The sequence below is a fragment of the Salmo salar genome, chromosome ssa01 (genome assembly GCF_905237065.1).
Source record: "Salmo salar chromosome ssa01, Ssal_v3.1, whole genome shotgun sequence".
Classification (NCBI taxonomy): domain Eukaryota; kingdom Metazoa; phylum Chordata; class Actinopteri; order Salmoniformes; family Salmonidae; genus Salmo; species Salmo salar.
This window is the reverse complement of record NC_059442.1, coordinates 32,038,275-32,059,392: the sequence shown is the minus strand read 5'-3', so window position 1 is coordinate 32,059,392 and position 21,118 is coordinate 32,038,275. Positions and strand designations below refer to the sequence as shown.

At 43.3% G+C, this 21,118-nt stretch overlaps 1 protein-coding gene across 1 annotated transcript; it reads right to left on the bottom strand.

The window, feature by feature from the left end:
• Positions 1–21: 21 nt before the first annotated feature.
• atp10d (ATPase phospholipid transporting 10D) lies at positions 22–18,918 on the bottom strand. The gene is given in 20 exon segments (XM_045716952.1): positions 22–2,936; positions 3,083–3,270; positions 3,464–3,568; positions 3,812–3,892; positions 4,021–4,221; positions 4,333–4,535; positions 4,692–4,947; positions 5,048–5,232; positions 5,487–5,613; positions 7,846–8,655; positions 8,846–9,019; positions 9,202–9,419; positions 9,567–9,819; positions 9,906–10,018; positions 10,222–10,353; positions 15,004–15,110; positions 15,216–15,301; positions 15,746–15,947; positions 18,017–18,134; positions 18,137–18,918. Coding segments are annotated over 20 exon segments (4,068 nt in total). The 5' UTR covers positions 18,411–18,918; the 3' UTR covers positions 22–2,701.
• Positions 18,919–21,118: the final 2,200 nt, after the last annotated feature.

The following is a 21,118-nucleotide window of genomic DNA, read 5'->3' as shown; positions in this document are numbered from 1 at the left end:
GTACACACATTTGGAAGTAAGTTGATATAAAATAATGAATTTATTATAAACAAGTTCACAACTAATTTATAATCATTGCTTTGACAATTTCACAATAGGTCAAATCAGCTGCCTTTTCCATGTTGCGTAGGATTTGACAAGCAGGATTTTACTGTAAAAACAATTTTAAAAATATGAGTCTAATTTAACCACATAAAATACTGAGGATTAATCGATCAAAAGAAGACTTGCATGTGGTAGAGGCTGTTGCATAGAGGTCACTTCTCAGAAGCAGATATAACTGGCAATGGCATTGTCCAGGCAAACTCAAGAGAACATTTGTAAAGCCTACTTCACATACAGGAGGGCCATATCTGAACCCTCTTCCTGTACTTAAGCCTATTAAGTTGCACTTTTGGTTGTCTTGCTTTTGAAGCCCCAGGATCTCTATCATCTTCCCACATTACATTTTCAATTTCCAGTGTGAAAATGTACATTGCATTTTGGTCCTTGTCTTCTAACTAAACATGTGCTGCCCTTTGGCCAGGTCTCTCTTGAAAAAGAGATTGTACCTCAATGAGAAAATAAAGGTTAAATAAATCAATACATGCCATGTTTAAATGGACTTCAAGGCTCCTTTACCGAACATGACTACAGCTAAGTGCGGGTTGGTAGGTAATAGTGGTGGGAAATGTCAGGTCCATGCCAAATCCATGTAAACTCCTGTCAAAATAGGTTCAAGTGTGATTTATACATTTACATACTGTTATCACCTACCCAAGTCACAGAGATCAGTGGTTAGGAGGGTAAGGCCACTGTACAGCATTCGGATTTTGCCCAACTATAGAGCCCTGCATTGGGGTGTCATAATACCCATAAATCCTAGCGGTGATTTTTTTTTCCACCATTCATTTTTCCCATAGGGAATTTTAGAAACTCTTAAAATAAGGATTGTGTTTGTTTAAGCTTACCTTGGTGTGACGTTTTGATAACCATGTAAATCTCTCCGAAAAGGTGACTTTTATCAATATATTAATCTCTATTTACTCTCAGATTCGAAAATGCTAATTAGCATCAAAGTAGACATTATGCAAAACTACAAATCCCTGCAAGCTCCTGCACGTCATCTCTCGCTGACACCTTTGCTAACAGGTGTTGTGTCAATTTAAAATTTGCACATGACAGTTCACAGAATTGTAAATTTAAAGAAATGTAACCAATTTATTCAATACTAAATTTAGCTAACAGATAGTTAATCCAGATCATCATGGCATTTGTAGTTCTTTATGATAGCCACATTAGCAACTAATTAGCATTTCATTTTTGGGGAGTAAATACATGCAAATATATTGATAAGTCACTTGTTGTCCTAGAGAGATTTACACGGTTATCAAAACGTCACACCAGGGTAGGCCAACACGAAACACAGCTCTTATTTTAAGTGTTCCTATGGGAAAAATGAAGGGCGGAAAAACGATTGGAACCATTTTATGGGTATTATGACTTTGGTACTCTATGTGACCTCCCCGTCTCCACGGTTCATATGCAATAATATGCGTTGTTCACAATTTCATTTTTGGTGTGTTTGTTTAAGAAACACCAACAACAAAGAGATGTGCGTAAACACAAAACGAGTCATAGCTTGATGCTAACTTTACAAAGAAGTGTACGCAGCTCAAGGATTGTAAACACATTACAAACATTGCACGCACTCAAGCATATCATTTCCCCATTGTTCAACCAAGCAGTGTAAATGACAGAAAAAAGAACATTCAAAAATTATTTCACGTTACCTGGGATTGCATAACATGATTCAGTAGAGGAATGTAACCAGTGTAGTACAGTACACATTGTTTTCATGGAACAAACAAAACAATAACATTTTTTAAAAAGCTTGTCAACCTTCTGATATCACGTCACATAACGATCGTTTCACAGCTCCCATTCATAACTTGGTGACAGGATGAGGAGTTAAACATTCGCTAAATCAACCTATAAGCATTCATCTGAGAGTAGCTAGCTACTGGGGACTAGCCTATGATAACTACTAGCATTCTGTGCCCTACATGCTCAGTGCACTCTGAAGAGGGCCAGAGTGGACCACGCCTAGCGGGTGTAGTGCACTATGCCTCACACCTGATTGTGTCAAAGTACTAGCGTACCACAGAGACACATTTATGAATGTCTAATGTGTCTTTACCCTCGACGCACTTGTGTGGATTCAGTATATTCACCTGTAGGCCATCATTGTGAATAAGAATTTGTTCTTAACTGACTTGCCTAGTTAAATAAAGGTTACATAAGAAAAAATACAAAAAGTCCACATCACCAATCTTGTCTCAAGTACCAGGAGAGGCTATACATCCATGACTCCATGTTAATGCAACTCTAGGCACACATGAGAAACATATCCATCTCTTTCCCATGGATAGACAGCATGGTGTTCTTAACCATCATCATCAGTGAGCAACCCATGCAAGACAGCTAGTTTTGAAGGGTGTTAGGGTTGAACCCTGCAGCCTCCCCCTGTAGCCACGACAGGTGGCCGGTGGTACCTTAATTGGGTAAGACAGGCTCATAGTAATGGCTGTAACTTAATTAATGCATGGTATCGAACATATCAAACATGTTTTCCATGTGGTTGATCCCATTCCATTCACTCCATTCCAGCCATTATTATGAGCCGTCCTCCCCTCAGCAGCCCCCTGTAGCCTCTGTGAGGTCAGGAGAGCAAAGAGCATTCCTTCAGCTCTGAAGGGAGTCTGAAGTCAGGGTCAGGGACCTTGATGTCTGAGTCTTCCACGTTGATGACGAGACTCCTGGTTTTACTCTGGGCCTGGGTCTGGTTCCAGCGCTGCATCCTTCTACAGTAGTCATCTGGATTGAGCTGGTCCATCAGAGCAGCCTTCACTGTGTCAGAGGGGCAGATGCTGTTGTGCAGGGCCTGGAACAGGAATCTGAAAGAGTGGCAGTGAGAAAGGGCAGATATAAAACTTGTACTTTAAAAAAAAAAGATTTAAATATGGTTTTATGATGTGGGTCTCAAATCGAGCAGCAATTCTCTCTGAAAAAGGTTGGCACCACTGTGTTTGTGAGTGTATACCTTGGTAGCAGTGCCAGCACGGTGGTGAGGGCACACACTCCGTAGAAGAGTGGTTTGGACATCTGTAGCTTGTCCACACCAAGGGGATTGGTGGGGGGGCTACACGTCACACACACCACACTGAAGACCAGGGTGAAAGAGAAGTAGAAGAGAGCACTACCCATCACCAGTAATGCATGTAGCCATGTCTGTAACACAGGAACATAGCACAGATCAACATAGGAATATATGTATATAAATAGAGTACATAACATGGAATAACAGGAGCCCAGGTGCACTTATAGCTAAATGCCTCACACTAGTGTAGTCCACTAGTTGCCCCCTTCAAAATGCAGTATCATTATCAGCCTATGTTTGGGTCAGGTCAGGTGTGAGTCTCACCAGTGTGCGGCTCTCGATGACCTGGTGCAGTAGGATAATGAGGAGGGACGAGGCATTGATGGGAGAACCAAAGGAGAGCATGTCTGCATCCGACCCTGCGTATGCCTGACCAAAAATAAAGACCAAAACAAAGTTCATTATGAATGAGGAAATCCTTTGATGTCTTTATAGGCAGGGAATGGCATGATGCCCTATTAAATCGAAACTACTCCCAGATTACAGAGAACAACACCACCTCACTGACCCATTCTCAGGGTATAGGATTACACAACGTAGACACAGGACACAAAACACAATACATCAATGGGAATACAACTACTAGTGCAAATCTAGTGTAAACCTACTCACAAAGTAAGGAACAAAGAAACAGACAAGGCTTTGGTAAATAGCGTCCAGCATTGTCAGCCAGAAGGTAGAAGTGAGGTAGGCCTGGAGAGATATATAAACAAAAGATATGAATTAGTGTGTGTGTTAGTGCTGGACTAGAACAGAAATGTACCCAAGGACCGGAGTTGGAAAACTTTGTCCTAATACGACCAGATTCCACCTTCACATACCTTGGAATTCTGTCCAGATTTGTAGAGCTCCGGTAACTTAATGAGGGTGTCTGCAGACACGTCTTTGTCCAGGATCCCGTAGAGAAGGGGAGGGGCGGAGGTGAAGAGGAGGTTGAAGAAGATGAGCACCCAGGAGTTGGTCATAACACTCCCCGAGAATCCACAGAAGAACTGGTACCAGAACAGCAGGTTTACATACATCTACACACACAGGAAGAGAGTGGGAGGGAGGAAGAGAAAATAAAGAGATAGTGAGTGTGTCTGTGTCTTTATGTGTGTGTCTGTGTGTGGGTGAGTGAGATATATTCTTACCACATTCTTGTAGAAGAAGTAGAGAATCATGTTTGCCAGGCGTGTGTAGCACCAGTGTCCATGGACCAACAGCAGCTTGCGGAGGTGTTTAAACCTGGAGATGGCAAAGTCACTGGACATCACAGCCTGCATGCCCTCCTGGCCAGATATCCCAATGCCAACATCTGCTACCTGGATCATACTGACATCATTGGCTCCATCACCTAGACAAAAAGGATGCCCCAGACTTAAGAAATCTACATTTGAAACACTAAGACAGGGCTTTTCCTACCTATAATGCCTACTAAATGTGTATAAATATGTATACAGTAGATCCTGTACTACTCATTTATTAAAGCGTTACCGACTCTTTCACTGACCTATGGCGAGGGTCATGACTCGGAGCTGGTCCTGTACCAGCCGTACCACCTGGCTCTTCTGCAGGGGGGTGGAGCGGCAGCAGATCACGGCCCTGCAGCACCGGCTCAGCTCCAGGAAGTCCCCTTTCAGGTCCTCCTGCAGGGCAAACTCCAGCGTGCGCCCGTCTACAACCAGGGTGAAGCCCGACGTGCCCTCAGCTGCCTCTCCGCACTCCATCTCCGCCCGCAGCGCCAACAACAAAGCCTTGCACGCCTCCTGAAGAGACACACACCAGGATAAGGAAGATACACAGCAGGATGACAGGAAAGCAATTTGAAAGAGTACAAATAATTCAGGCTATCAAGATAACATTCACCTTGCTACCACAATTAGCAGTCAGCAGTTGGTCTGTGGACCTGAGAAGTTTGCAGGCACAGGCAATGTTTATGGCAGTCTCTTGTTTGTCCCCAGTGAGGACCCATACTTTGACCCCTGCTCTCTGTAGTGCCTCAATGGTCTCTGGGACCTCTTCCTGGAGTCTATCCACTATCCCTGTTGCCCCTGGAGACAGAAACAGTAACACTACAATCAGCCATTGCAGTTGGTTGATGCTAGCCCCTAACCAAGTTGCTGCTTGAATTCACCCCCTTCGGGTTATAAACAAGTGTAGGAGCAGCACTTTTGACTATGAAAGTTACAGGCTGTACTTTTAATTGATTGGGACCCTATGACTAGTACATTAGGAATACATTTAATAAATCACCCTTATTCTCCTAATGGTGCAAATAAAGCATGTTTGTGGAGTGGCGGTTTACCCAGTAGAGTCAGGTTGGTCTCCAGTCTTTGTGCGGACTCCAGTAGAAGCTCCTCTCTGTTCTCTATGCTGGTCTCTGCAAACGCATGACGCTTCAACCAAACCTCATACTCCTCCTCCTCCAAAACCTGTTAGCACAATAGAATAAACCCTACAAATAGCACTGTTGGGAGATTTTCAAAGCCATAATCAATCAATCAACAACAATACTTTTAGCAAAAATATTCAACTTTATCTTACAATCTGTGGATACTATGCGAATAGAAAAGTTCAGAATCTTTGTAAAACATCACAGCACAGTTGAAAAATATATGGCACAAGGAAATCAAGCAATGCTGGTCTACGGTGGGATGGACTTAGAGTAGCTGAGGGGTGGGATTAAAAGCTCATGATCTATATGAGTTATCAATGAAAATACTATATAATGTGTCCTGGATCTGTCTGAGTACTATGTATCCAAATGTAATATACATTTAAAAAACTATATTTCTGTTATATAATATTGTGTGTAAAAGCTCTATGTATGTGTTAAAATGTGTAAAATGTGTTAAAAATGTACAGTACCAGTCAAAAGTTTGGACACACCTACTCATTCAAGGGTTTTTCTTAATTTTTTACTATTTTCTACATTGTAGAATAATAGTGAAGACATCAAAAATATTAAATAACACATATGGAATCATGTAGTAACCAAAAAATGTAAAAAAAAAAAATCAAAATATATTTTTGATTTTAGATTCTTCAAAGTAGCCACCCTTTGCCTTGAAGACAGCTTTGCACACTCTTGGCATTCTCTCAATCAGCTTAATGAGGAATGCTTTTCCAACAGTCTTGAGGGACTTCCCACATATGCTGAGCACTTGTTGGCTGCTTTTCCTTCACTCTGCAGTCCAACTCATCCCAAACCATCTTAATAATTGGGTTGAGGTCAGTTGATTGTGGAGGCCAGGTCATCTGATGCAGCACTCCATCTCCTTCTTGGTCAAATACCCCTTACACAGCCTGAAGGTGTGTTTTGGGTCATTGTCCTGTTGAAAAAGAGATGGTAGTCCCCCTAAGCGCATACCAGATGGGGTGGCGTATCGCTGCAGAATACTGTGGTAGCCATGCAGTTTAAGTGTGCCTTGAATTCTAAATAAATCCCTGACAGTGTCACCAGGAAAGCACCCCCACACCATCACATTTCCTCCTCCATGCTTCACGGTGGTAACCACACATGCAGAGATCATCCGTTCACCTACTCTGTGTCTCACAAAGACACGGCGGTTGGAACCAAAAATCTCAAATTAGGACTCTTCAGACTAAAGGACAGATTTCCACCGGTCTCATGTCCATTGCTCGTGTTTCTTGGCCCAAGAAAGTCTCTTCTTCTTATTGGTGTCCTTTAGTAGTGGTTCCTTGCAGCAATTCGACCATGAAGGCCTGATTCACGCAGTCTCCTCTGAACAGTTGATGTTGAGATGTGTCTGTTACTTGAACTCTGTGAAGCATTTATTTGGGCTGCAATCCAAGGTGTAGTTAACTCTAACAAACTTATCATCTGCAGCAGCGGTAACTTTGGGTCTTCCTTTCCTGTGGCGGTCCTCAAAAGAGCCAGTTTCATCATAGCACTTGATGGTTTTTGTGACTGCACTTGAAGAAACATTCAAAGTTCTTGAAGTTTTACGGATTGACTGACCTTCATGTCTTGATGAAACTGTTATTGCCATAATATGGACTTGGTCTTATAGGGCTATCTTCTGTATACCACCCCTACCTTGTCACAGCACAACTGATTGGCTTAAACGCATTAAGAAGGAAATAGATTCCACAAATTAACAAGGCACACCTGTTAATTGAAATTCATTCCCGGTTGACTACCTCATGAAGCTGGTTGAGAGAATGCCAAGAGTGTGCAAATCTGTCATCAAGGCAAAGGGTGGCTATTTTGAAGAATCTCTTATATAAAATATATTTTGATTTGTTTAACACTTTTTTGGTTACCACATGATTCCATATGTGTTATTTCATAGTTATGATATCTTCACTATTATTATACAATGTAGAAATTAGTCAAATTAAAGAAAAACTCTGGAATGAGTAGGTGTGTCCAAATGTTTGACTGGTACTGTATATGTAATAAAACATATGTAACAAAAAAACGTGTATTTTTATTTTGTCCTCTGAAGATGGGTCAATAAAAATCTAATAAAAAATAAAAACACCTGTTTGCACAAGTCACCAGTCAATCACTGACATTTTTGGGTAATATATTCTTGGTTTGTTTGATAAGTTTGTGAAAATAATGTAATCTTCTGAGTACAATAAACTATTGTATTCTAAGCTGGTACAGAAAGCAGAACCACTGTAGACGTCTGTACCCTTTTAGCGATGCAGAGGGTGCGAAGGCCTTCCCTGGCGTAGTTGTCTAGGTGTTTCTGGGTTTGTTCTCTGATGTGACCCTGCCTGCTCTCTGACAGCTCAGCACCTTTAGGTGACTCTGCCAGGTCCATGATGACTGAGTCGGCTCCCTTGGTGTAGACCACCACCTGCTTGGTGAGTGGGTGGCGGACCACCACAGACATCCTCTTGCGGGTGGAATCGAATGGGAGGATGTGGAGCAGGCGCACGGCCAGGCTGCCCATCCCCGGCAGCTCCACCAGAAGGCGCTCCAGCGAGTGTCCCCGCAGGGTGCAGTGGTAGGCCCTTGCCGCGTGGACCAGAGCCGCCTCGTCTGGGCTCTCCGCCTCATAGATCAGTTCGTCTGCCTCAAGTTCACCGGGAGGGTCTTGTGCTCCATTAGAGTTCTCCAGCCCGCTCCAGGCCCCTGGGTTGAGTTGTACAATCTTGTCCTCTTCGCCTTTCCAAGATCCATGTTCTCCCTCCTCATCCCCTTGGTCCCCATCCTCTCCAGGGGCTCCAGCCAGCCCTGGTTTGATAATCAGGATGGAGGCCTCAAAGTTTGGCTCCCTGTCTGGATCTGTACCCCTCTTGGTGGGGATAGAGGAAGGGCTGGGGGTGAAGGACGCTGGCTTGCCCCTGGCAAAGAGCCTGCTGGTGAAGCTGCGAGTACTGTCTGTAGTGTGTGGAGGAGAGAGTGTGGAGAAGCGGGGGAGGCTGAAACGCTGGAACAGCATCTTGATGTCCTCCAGGGATTTAAGGGGGGTACGGGAGACCTCAGGCACCTGGACCTGGGAATGCAATTGAAAAGATCCTTTTAAATGGAATTGGCACCAATCCTGTTCTAACATGTAAATTTTTTGTTATATTCAGTGTGTGCTTTCCCCCTTCGAGGACTACAAATGGACATTGTTTGGAGTTAAAACATTGCAAATATGTACCATTCTTTTTAAATGATTAGGATGAGGCTATGTTACGTACCACATGGCGGGGTTGGTTGGGTGAGGACACCACCACCGTGTTGCAGATGGCCAGAGCCATGAAGAAGTCCACGATGTAGGTGAGCTCCATACTGGCGTCCGTCAAAAGGAAGAGCGGGGAGGACAGACAGTTCAGCTTCTGCACCAGGAGAGGGTCCGGGACTACATCCTTCTCCTAGATGGGAGATAGGAATTAGACAACTCATACCATGCTGTCAGTTGTGTGTGATTCAACTAATCACCAAGTCTTTGATTAGCTGAATCAGGTGTCTTCGTGCTTGGCTAGAACAAAAAACGTTCATCTTCGGGTGGTCTCATTGCGAATGACTAAAGAAACACTGGGTGTATGAGTCTCACCATAGGGCTGCTGAAGGCGCTATGTCGGGGCAGGGTGGGGCTGGGGGTCTCCTCCCCCTCCTCTTCGGAGTGGCCTGTCAGTGTGTGCAGGGACACGGAGCTGCGGTTGCAGCTGAGCGACTTGCAGCTCAGGGACTTGGCGCTGGCACGTGACTTGAGCGTGTGGGAGCGGCCCATCGTCTCGTCCTCCTCCTGCTTGTACACTTCAAGCCTCCGCGCTGCCAGAAAGATAGACACAGAGGGACGAATGCAATGGTTAAATACATTGTACAAAATCCTTAGTTTCAGGGTATCAAACATTCACAATACCATCTCTCATTAGTGCCCCTGGTAGTGGTGTAGCAAAATTAAATTAGACTTCTCACCATTTTCCTCGTGGGGGTACTCCACCCCAGCAATGGTGCAACGCCGGAACACCATCTTGTTCTCCGTCAGTGTGCCAGTCTTGTCTGAGAACACATACTGGATCTGACCCAGGTCCTCTGTGATGTTCAGGGCTCGACACTGGATCCTGGAGTCCAGGTACTCATTGTAGAAGTCCACGTCGTTCTGGATGAAGAAGATTTGACCCAGTTTGACAATCTCGATGGACACGTACAGGGAGACAGGGATGAGCACCTGCCGAGGAGAGAATGGAATATAATTTAGAGCCAGGAAGTTTTCACATTGACTCACGGTGTTATGACATTTAGTGCGCTACCTACCTGTAGTACTATGATCATGGTCCAGAACAGGTAGAAGCCAGACAGGGCAGGAGATGTGGTGTCAGGGATCAAAAAGGAAGCTCCTTCCAGGTTCCTGAGCCAGAGACCATGGCCTGAGGGGCACAAAGAATTATATAGACGTGGTCAAAAGACTTGTTTACAGAAACTATATAGCTATGGTAAAACAGCAAAGACCAATAACTGTGTGGTAGGACACGATAAGCATTGTGTTCATATAGATTTGGTTAGCAACCAAATACAGCTGTACAGACACGTGTTCATATAGATGTGATAAGTTATACTGATCAGTACGGACCTATAGCTGAGGTCAGACACATGATGACCAGCAGGACAACGCTCCACAGTATGTCCATGTTCATCCTGCGCTCCAATTTACTGCGTTTATACCGCGGCCCACTGTTGTTCTTCATGGCTTTGGTCTCGTGACCTGTGTTCAAGATCACACAGCACAAGCATGGCTGTATACATGTATATGTGGTTTTATAGTAGACCTGGGTGAAAATACCCTGTGTTAGTGGATGTCGAATAAACATGAAGAGGTGATAGTACCCTTACAACAGCAGAGAAATTCGTTACAATGAAATTGCATAGGCACTGAAATGCAGCACATAAGATGTCAGAGGTTGATTCTCCACTGTATCACAATAGCCAATGCAGGAAGATGAGATGAATGGCGTGCATAGAAAGCCCTTGCTGTTACCAGAGCTGGTGTAACTGTATACTTGCATGGATTTTGTAGTATAATAATGGAAGCAGAAACCTTATCTGACTGAGCAGAGACAGGTTTAGAAGGCATAAAAGGAGCTGGGGCAGGCTACACTCCTAGCAGCCAACACTAATATAGACTATGGGGGCAGGACAATGTGGTAGTTCTCTTAAATGTAAAGCCCCCATATTTGGGGACCCTATTTGATTTGTTTCATTCAAATCAGTCTGAAATGAGAACGATAGCCCCTATCTGCAAAAGTAGAGTGTCTGTGGAAAGCTGAGTATCTTGGCTATTGATCTGTGCCTTGAAAACCTTGGTGTGACTTACTACCATACATGGGCAGGCCGAGCCGATTACCTAACTTCAATATGTCTGCTACCTACATTCAGCGTTGTGAAGCATAAACGCAATAAACATGGAATACGTTGATTCACACCGAAAGCCAGGACTCCACAGATCATGTGGATATCTTATTTGTCTGCCTGTGACTTACCGTTAATGATCACCAGCCCAGAGTCAAACATTTTATTTTACACAACATTTTCACCAAACATCTTACAAGGTAAACTTCGATTTGTGTTTGAGCTATAGCTACATGGGGGGTATGAAATTAATCCCTAGGTTGGTAGGAACAGATCTAGCCTATTATCAATGTTATCTGATGATGCATGACTTAATGGCAACATCGAATGTCCACCGAGTGACTATCTTTGCGCATGACATGTGTCCTGCTTACGCGCCGTATGCATCTATTACACAGGCGATTCATCTACAGTCTTGTAGCCGATGAGATATGCTTTCCAGGGCTATGTAGTTGACCTGGGTGGGACAAAACAAGGCCTAGAACCTTTTATGCGTAATGCGAACTGTTGCTACCTGCCTCAGAGACGAGCACTCTACATGACATTATATTGCAGCACCGAGCATGCTACATTATATTGTAAACAAATTTTCATTGATTTAAATTTGATCACTTTAGCATAAAATATAGCATAAAAGGCTTCTCAAAAGTCAATAGGTAAAAACTAAAAATATACATCGAACAGGAAACTAAAAAGAAGGAAGCTATAAATAAGTATACCGACATAGAAGCTTTGAATAAAATACTGGAGCCGGACTCGGATTAGGGGAGCGATTTGCTCGTCTCGGCCGACGAAGATTGCTTTCTAGAAGGATTGGATCCACTTTTGACTAGGTATTTCATATTTATACGTTGTCTGCTTTTTGTGCAATACTATATAATTCCAAAGTAGTTGTCTGTTTCTTATTAGTTCACTGTTTGCTGTTCTAAATTTCATCATTGTAATAGTTTGGAGAGACCACTAAGGCGTAGCCTAGTGGTTAGAGTGTTGGACTAGTAACCGAAAGGTTGCAAGATCGAATCCCCGAGCTGACAAGGTACAAATCTGTCGTTCTGCCCCTGAACAAGTTCCACTGTTCCTAGACCGGCATTGAAAATAAGAATTAAGGTATAAAATAAATAAACTCTCATGGCCATTGTTTGTGGTTCTCACACCTGCCTTTGTCTCCAAAGTGTTACTGTTTACATTGTGTCTTTGCTTCACACCCTCTATGTGAATCACTGTACAGATAAAGTTCAGGCTTGGTGTTTTTACTTCCCCGTAATGTTTTGTTAATTTTGTCAACTGTAATTCTGTGTGTCTTACAACAATATATCCCTTTATTTTATTCATCACAGAGTGAAGGATGCAGATTATTTGGATGATGACGTTTGGGAGCCACCCCTCCCCAGCTAGCGCCCCCGCTGGTCAAGGTCTTCACCCCCCACTGCTGTGTCAATCACCCCGTCTGATGGTTCTACATCCCCCACTGCTGTGTCAATCACCCCGTCTGATGGTTCTACATCCCCCACTGCTGTGTCAATCACCCCGTCTGATGGTTCTACATCCCCCACTGCTGTGTCAATCACCCCCGTCTGATGGTTCTACATCCCCCACTGCTGTGTCAATCACCCCGTCTGATGGTTCTACATCCCCCACTGCTGTGTCAATCACCCCGTCTGATGGTTCTACATCCCCCACTGCTGTGTCAATCACCCCGTCTGATGGTTCTACATCCCCCACTGCTGTGTCAATCACCCCGTCTGATGGTTCTACATCCCCCACTGCTGTGTCAATCACCCCGTCTGATGGTTCTACATCCCCCACTGCTGTGTCAATCACCCCGTCTGATGGTTCTACATCCCCCACTGCTGTGTCAATCACCCCGTCTGGTGGTTCTACATCCCCCACTGCTGTGTCAATCACCCCGTCTGGTGGTTCTACATCCCCCACTGCTGTGTCAATCACCCCGTCTGGTGGTTCTACATCCCCCACTGCTGTGTCAATCACCCCGTCTGGTGGTTCTACATCCCCCACTGCTGTGTCAATCACCCCGTCTGGTGGTTCTACATCCCCCACTGCTGTGTCAATCACCCCGTCTGGTGGTTCTACATCCCCCACTGCTGTGTCAATCACCCCGTCTGATGGTTCTACATCAACTTTTCATAGACCTCTTGAAAAATAAAATAGGGACTTGTGGCACCATTCGACCAAGGTAAATGACATGACAAAGACAGCGGAGAGGGGGACCATACGTTCTATCAGGACTAACAAGCTGCTTTTTGTGAAACGGAAGGACACTAGGGAAGTAACCATGCTCACACAGCATAAGGCATTCAATAACAACCATGTCTCAAGGAGGGTGAAAAAGGAAGAATGTCTCTATTCCTGTTTCTATGAAGGACTACAATGCCAGCATGGGGGGTGTCGACCTATCTGATGCTCTGATAGGCTACTTCCAGGTCTTCCATAAGACAAGGAAGTGGTATAATACATTTTTTTTTACCACTTTGTGGACATTGCTACAGTAAATTATTTCATTCTCCACAAGCAGATGGCCAAAGCAAAAGGTCAAACCCCTCTCTCCCAGTTGGCCTTCCGAGAGCAGCTGGTGTTAGAAACGGCTGAATTGGGGGCCCAAAGCAACCTCACAACCATCACAAGACCCCCCCCTCCACTCAAGATGAGCGACACAATCCAACACACATGCCAAAAAGAAGAACAGCAAGCATTGCACAAAACACGGAGGGAATGCCAGATCTTCTGTTCGAAATGGCAGTTCACTTGATTCCTGGCGGAGAGGGACTGCTTCAAAGACTATCACGGCATGTACAAGCTATGGTGAAAGTGAAATCCAATCATCTATACCTGGATTGTAAAACGAATGCCATTTGTAAATAGTTCAGCTTATTTCTATTTTAGTGAAGGACACGTGTGTAACCAAGTTTGTTTGATAAGACATTTGTATATATTTTTGAAAGTATATCGGTTGCTTTTATAAACAGTTAATTTGTATGTGGGACCAATACATTGGATATGCCTAGGCTAAAAGTTCAGGCACTTTGGAGAGGTTGAAAAAAACACTTGGATATACCCTGTATGTCCCCCGACACCACCACAATGTTAGAGGTTGGTGTTGTAGAAACTTTTACTTTTAGGCACATCCAGTGTGCAAAAACAGTGCAATTGCCACATTTGGACACTTTGGAGAGGTTGAAAGGACACTTGAATGTACCCTGGATACCCCTTAACACCACCACAATGTTTGAGTGAGGTTGATATAGTAGAAATTGTGTTTTTATACTGAACAAATAGCATTTAGGGATTGCAAATATGTAATAGCACTGGAATTATCTAATTTACAGACATGCCACTCTGGAGAGGTTTAGGGACACTTGGAAACGTCCCATGACCGCACCTGACACCACCTACTAAAATTTCTGCCCATTTCTAGTTGTTAGGTCTATCAATCCCATTGTTCACATGTTGTGGAAGCCATCTGATGCGTTTCCAGCTCTGGGCATCAATAATTCACTTATAGCTTGTCAATTAAAGATTACTTTCAAAATAAAAAAACTATTTTGTGTGTGCTTGATCGTGTGCATTCTGAACTATGTAACTCCTTCTGATCATTTCCTCAATCTCCCAGATGTCTTTCCAAATATACCAGAATCATGTAATTGCACATGCATAGCAGTTACTTTTGGGTATGTCTATTTAGGCGGCAATCTACATTTTGCCATTACATCTAAGAGGTTAACAGCCATTATCCATAAAGGCAGCATTATATAGGCTTTATGACAGAAGGTTCAAGTACAGGGTTGAGTACACTAGAGGCAGATTATACTCTCACCAGCATAGCCTGTTACATCAGGGCTGCACCACAACTCCAGTGCTCAATGGCCGAAAGTCCTGCTAGTTGCCCAGGTATAACTTGAAATATGTGGACACCTGGGTTGGATAATGGGACACTCCAAACCCTAGCGTGGGGTAGACCTGGGGATAGAGGAGTGTTTCACCCTCTTACCTGCATAGACCACGATGCCTATGATGGTCTCTGTGTTGCGGATGGTGCAGCTTCGCAGGAGGAGGTTGTCGTGGTGTAAGCCCACACGAGTATTACTGGGGTGCTCCCTGTAAAAAACATGAAAGTTACCTTGCCTTTCAAAAGTTTATAAAGTTAAGTCTGTTTCCATACAGTATCTGTAGTCAATTAAACCAGACTAAAATGAGACTCACATGTAACCTCGGAACCGGCTGAGGTCGTTGTTGGGGTTCTCGCATTCAATGCGGCTGTGGAAGTTCTCTGGAGTCAACTCGGAACCCTGAAACAGATGACACACACGCTGTAAATATTTCAAAATTCTACTAGGCATTCTGGTTAGAACTTTTATAGAGTACCTTGTGAAATTCTGCAGTTATTTTCCTGCTAGACCCAAGGACAATATTTTTGTCTCAAATGTTTAGCTTTCTTCTTCTTCATTACACCATACCTTGACAGGAAGTGTACAGCTTTTTACACAGATATACAGTACAGTTGTGTAACGCAGGTATATCACAGCTTCTTGCATCATGTTTTATCAAACGTTTTATTATTGTACCACTCCACCTTCAGCTGTACAATAAACGGCAGTGTTTTGTTTAGGCAGGTGCGAGGCACCCCGTCTCTTGCAAGCATGCTTTAACCTCAATTGTTGAAAAAACTGAAATGCAATCATGACAATGATAACAGCATGTTCAAACCAATGAGAGCGATGTGAGCCACATACTTGTGGCAGGTCTCTGACCACCTGTCTCTGTTTGAGGTTGGTCTCCCCGTCCAGGTTGGCCGTCTCGATGTAGCAGACGCCGTGGAGGTCAGAGGAGTACAGCAGCAGCATGTCTGCAGGGATGATCTCGTTACAGGACAGACGGACAAAGTCCCCCACGCGGACGTCCTGCCAACGCTGGTCCACATACGTCTGCTGTTTCCTATCGTAAAACATACCACAAGATAACCTGTTAACTGCTTGAGGGCACAGAGTGGGACCATGTGGGTACTATCAAATATGACGAAGGCCTGAAGACCCTATGTGGTTGAAACGTTGCTAACAATACCACAGGAGCAGAATTACAACAAAATAAAAGATTTCATACATATGAACAGTATTCACACAAGCAAGGGAGCATGGCTTTAATTAACCAACCATTTAAGCACCTAAACACAGACATGGTTACCTATTTTACACATTTAAAAAAAACTCCAGAAGACAACAATAACCCTGCACTTTTTTTTGGTCGACATTTCAGTCGGTGACCTCACTCAAGACAAGACCGTGAGGTAATCGTGTGTGTTGGAATAATCCTTTACAAATTAACTGAACTATGGGGCTCAGCGCCACAAGAGAGACTTTAAAACAAACATTTATTTCAGACAACCATGAAGTACATGTGCTGCATTTAACCTGCTCATTGTGTGTTATGGTCTGGGTCAAGATTCAATTGTGTGTACAGTCAGTGTGTGTACTCCTTTGAAGCAGGGAGTGTGGTGTGTGTTTGGGTACACAGTAACATGCACATGATGGAACCACACCAACTGGAATGCTACTTGTAGCTGGTAGGGTGGGTGTAACAAACAAGTCTTCAAATCAATCACAGGGCGTGAGTGTAAGGCTTCTCAAACGCACAATGTTCCACTAGGCCAGTGTGTGAATATACTTTAAGGTTAATCATTTATCTCATTGTCCACCACTATCACCTTTTCCTGGCAGGAACTGGGAGTTTTCTGGTTAGAGACAATTACTGTAATAATGTGGTTTGCTTACATTCACCCAACATGAAAGAGTATGTTGAATAAAGTATGTTGGTGTGGATAGGCTATAGGGATTTTCTGGCCTCACTATACCTGAGGCTGTGAGCTATTGCATGGTGGGACATGTAGACCTGGGAGGAAGAACCAACAGGCTACCTCTACCAGTCACTCCTAGACTCTGGAAAAGGGGATAGGTTTCAACAAGTGAGAACTCAGCCATTGAACATTGAATTGTCAAGGCCTTATGTGCAGAGAGCCATCAGAGGAATTGAGTGAGTGATGTGTGTGTCCATCTCTCACATGGCACAATAATTATGTTTTACAATCACAGATCATATGATTTACCTTTTGTAGAGCGGTAGAGATGATGTCAATTTGTCCTACTTTCAGTTCAGCATATACCTGCTCTAGGTTGCATGCTAGTCAGTTTGATGGTAACATATACAGCCCTAGTAAGTATAAAAAAGAAGCTGCAGATCTATAGAGCTGTAGGTTTAGTTTACATGTTAAAGAAGTTGTCACATAACTACCAGTCAGTTTGTTAACCTGTTGTCTCACACTTATCCATGCTTTGCAATATTCCCAGACCACTACGCTTATATAGCTATCAGAATGTTTACCTGTTCCAGAAACATACAGTATCAGTATGTTTACCTGTCATAACAGAGCAGTTTACCTAATAAAAGCACACGTACAGTATGGTGTTTGTTTTCCTAATAACTACAGTATAAACAGATCTTGTGCAATTCAAAACGTTTTCAGTCAGTTAAACCAGTTTCTGAGCAGTAGAAATTCCATTTGCTCCAACTCAGAGATAATGAACAGCACTTTGCTCTATGCAGATCTACCATGAATGTACACCGAGTGTCGAAAAAACATTATGAACACCTGCTCTTCCATGACATAGTTTTACCTGGATTCACCTGGTCAATCTATGATCCCTTATTGATGTCACCTGTTAAATCCACTTGAATCAGTGTAGATGAAGGGAAAGAGACAGGTTAAATCATTTTTAAGCCTTGAGACATGGATTGTGTACGTGTGCCATTCAGAGGGCAAGACAAAAGATTTAAGTGCCTTTGAACCGGGTATGGTAGTAAGTGCCAGGCTCACCAGTTTCAGTGTGTCAAGAACTGCAAAGCTGCTGGGGTTTTCACGCTCAACAGTTTCCAGTGTGTATCAAGAATGGTCCACCATCCGAATTGAAGCTGTTCTGAGAGCAAAAGGGGGTGCAACTAATGTTTTGTACCTGCTGTAAACCTCACAGATGCGTCCATTGACGATCTTGTCTGATTTGTCTCTTCTATAGTCTTCCCAGAGATCCTTCACGGCCGTCACTGACAGCACCAGGAGAATGGGAATAATGCTGGATGAAAGGCATTGACCACTGGGATAAAGTTCAGAGCTGCCAGGAAGAAGAAATAGACATTTACGAAGCGGTGGAGTTGTTCAAACAGGTTCTTGGGGATAAATGACAGGAAGGAGTACTTGGTGGTGTTCACCTTGTTGCTGCTGTATGACTTGAGGACTTCTGTCAGCTCTTCATCCTCTGTGAGGGAGGACACCACCGTCCTTCTCTTCCTCCCCAGTTGGTCATTCGGACTGGAACTTTGTCCTTGGACTGGCCACACCAAGCTGTACATGATTTCTAAGACCAGTGAAAATCTCCACCAGTTCAAATCCAGAGGGTTTACTTACTGGTAAACTTGACTTAAATCCAAGCCGACCTTTGTATCTCTCCAGCATTCCCAGCCACTCACAATTGACCGAGCTCTGCCTCTTGATACCCATGCCCATTCTGTTTTACTGTCGTTGTCTATCCTGATCCAGGATGCGGAGTCTCCAGGGTGAGGTTTAGATAGAGAAAAGATATCTACTTTGCAGGGGAGAGCTTAACTTCTTGAGCTTAACTCCTTGATCACTAACACTACACCTCGCTGCCTTAAGAGACCAAAAGAGCCACTCTTCTACACTCCATCACATCATAAACAACTCAAAGTTGAACTTTTATGACTTCCTAGATGGTCTGTGAAACTCTGGACAGCACAAAGGAATGGATGAATGAGTAACCCCATAGATTATCTGTGCTGTATGTATGGTGCTCCTTAATACCACATACAGTAACACAGACAACTGAATCTACAATAATCAACATCAGATCCAGGATCACCGGTCCTCAGCTTTAGGCTCTGTGAGAAAGGTGTTCATGTTTGGTATGCTAATGTAAATTGCTACTTCACCTTTGATCCTACTGTTACAGGAAGTCCCAGTATGCAACTCACGGTGCTTTGGTGCTGATTAACACAGCGCACTATGGGATATGAAGTTTGTGTTCAAGACGTTTTAAGACCTTCAATTTGAATGCTAGCATCATAAAATCAATAAACCTGTCGTAATGCTGTAATTTCTCTGGTAACTAAGAACATTTTATTAACACAGTAATAATTACTGTTATGTAACACTATTAATTTTTCCGCATGTGTATTGTGTAATAACTAAAAAGGCTCAACTCCATAACTATATATGTAGTAGTATGTAACAACACAGTGACTGTTCCCCTTAAAAAAGATAAACACAGGCCACTATTGTCCAGCCGGCCCACTCACCCGCTGTATACTGTGGCGACGTTGTTGTTGACCTTCTGGTCAAAACGGTAGCGGCGGTAGTCCTCCAGGGCATCCTTGATGGCGATGACGATGAGCACCACTACCAGGGGAATCATAGTGATCTCCTTCTGAAAGGCCTCCACCACCGGGACCCAGTTCAGCATCACCAGGAACAGGAAATATAGGTTGGCCACCCTGATGAGAAGAGGCAAGAGGGGTTTGATAAATTCCACATCGACCCTTTAAGGCAGGGTTTCCCAAAGTAAGGGTTGCGACCACTGTGCTATAATAACAACTGGAGACTGCGTTTAAGATGTCAGACCGTTGTTTTTAAGGTAATCTACCCATGTTCGCATTAGCCAATTCATGGACCGTCTATATCCAGGTTGCGTCGGGTTTATATGGACCGACATCACATGTGCACTCTGTGCGTACAGGGAGCAGCGCGAGCAGTGACGATGAAATCACGTCACCCAAAAACATGGCAGACATTGGTTGAATATAAAATGTTAATATCTTCGGCTGTGAGTGATGGAGAGAAAAAAAACGGCCTCAGCAACAATTATTTGAATAATTCAATGGATGTTTTGTGCACAAAGGTGATGACTAAAGTATTTTATTCTGAATTTTCTAATCTAACTTCTCTATGTGGCAGTCTATGGAAATTTTCTTTCTGGGCCAGGCATCAGTAAAACTGCAGTACCCGAAGCAAAACTGAAGGAGCAGTCGAAACAGTGCTTCTAGACCGGAACACTGGCCCCTTGGTTGGGACCCCATGTCGGGTCACCTGATATAAAAATTGGGTCATGAGGAAAAATGTGCACTTGGTTCATAGAACCAGGGTTACGTCAGTAACCTTCGGTAGCCGCTAGATGCAGTTATAATAAGAAGAGAGGTTTCTGTTTTCTTCCTAGGAATGTGGCTCTTTCTTTTGAATGGTTTAAGCTGCAAAATATAATGACCCCATCACTGAAAGATAAGACTCTCCGGAAAACGTAAATACGTAAGTACTGTTTTCCTCTGCTATGCCCACAAGCCGTTAGAACTGAGTGGACAAGACCAGGCACTAAAACAGACTGGGGGAAAAACAACATAAATGATTTATCAATGACTTTTCTACACAGAAGATCATACAACATTACTGCCTGATGATCTTCTGAATTTCCCAATACATTTCAGTCACATCAAACCATTCTGTCTTCTGATTGAAATACTGTCAAAAATACTGTCAGACTAATTTGCAAAATACATAGCCCAAATAACACAAATAAACATCTCACTGGGCTAGGATGTAATTTCAACGTCTAATTTTGATTTACATTTGGTTGTTATGTCAACTAACGTGAATTCAATGTGAAATCAAGAAAACATTTCACCATGTCATTGGATTTGGGTTAAAAGTTGGGTGAAAAAAATACTAAATTGCCTTACGTTGATGACTTTTTGCAAATCCAATCAGTTTTCTACATCGATTCAATGTCATAAGATTTATATATTTATATTTTGTTGAAATTACGTGGAAACAATGTTAATGCAACCAGTTTTTGCCCAGTGGGATTGTTAGTTGATTATATTGAATTTTTTTACATAGTGGGGTCGCGAAAATGTTTTGATATCAAAATGGGTTCGCGGACCCAAAAAGTTTGGGAACCCCTGCCCTAAGGTTACCTGTACCCTTATGGGTGTACTACAGTCTCCATCTGGAATCTGCTCATTTTGAGTTAATTCACAACGTACATGATTAC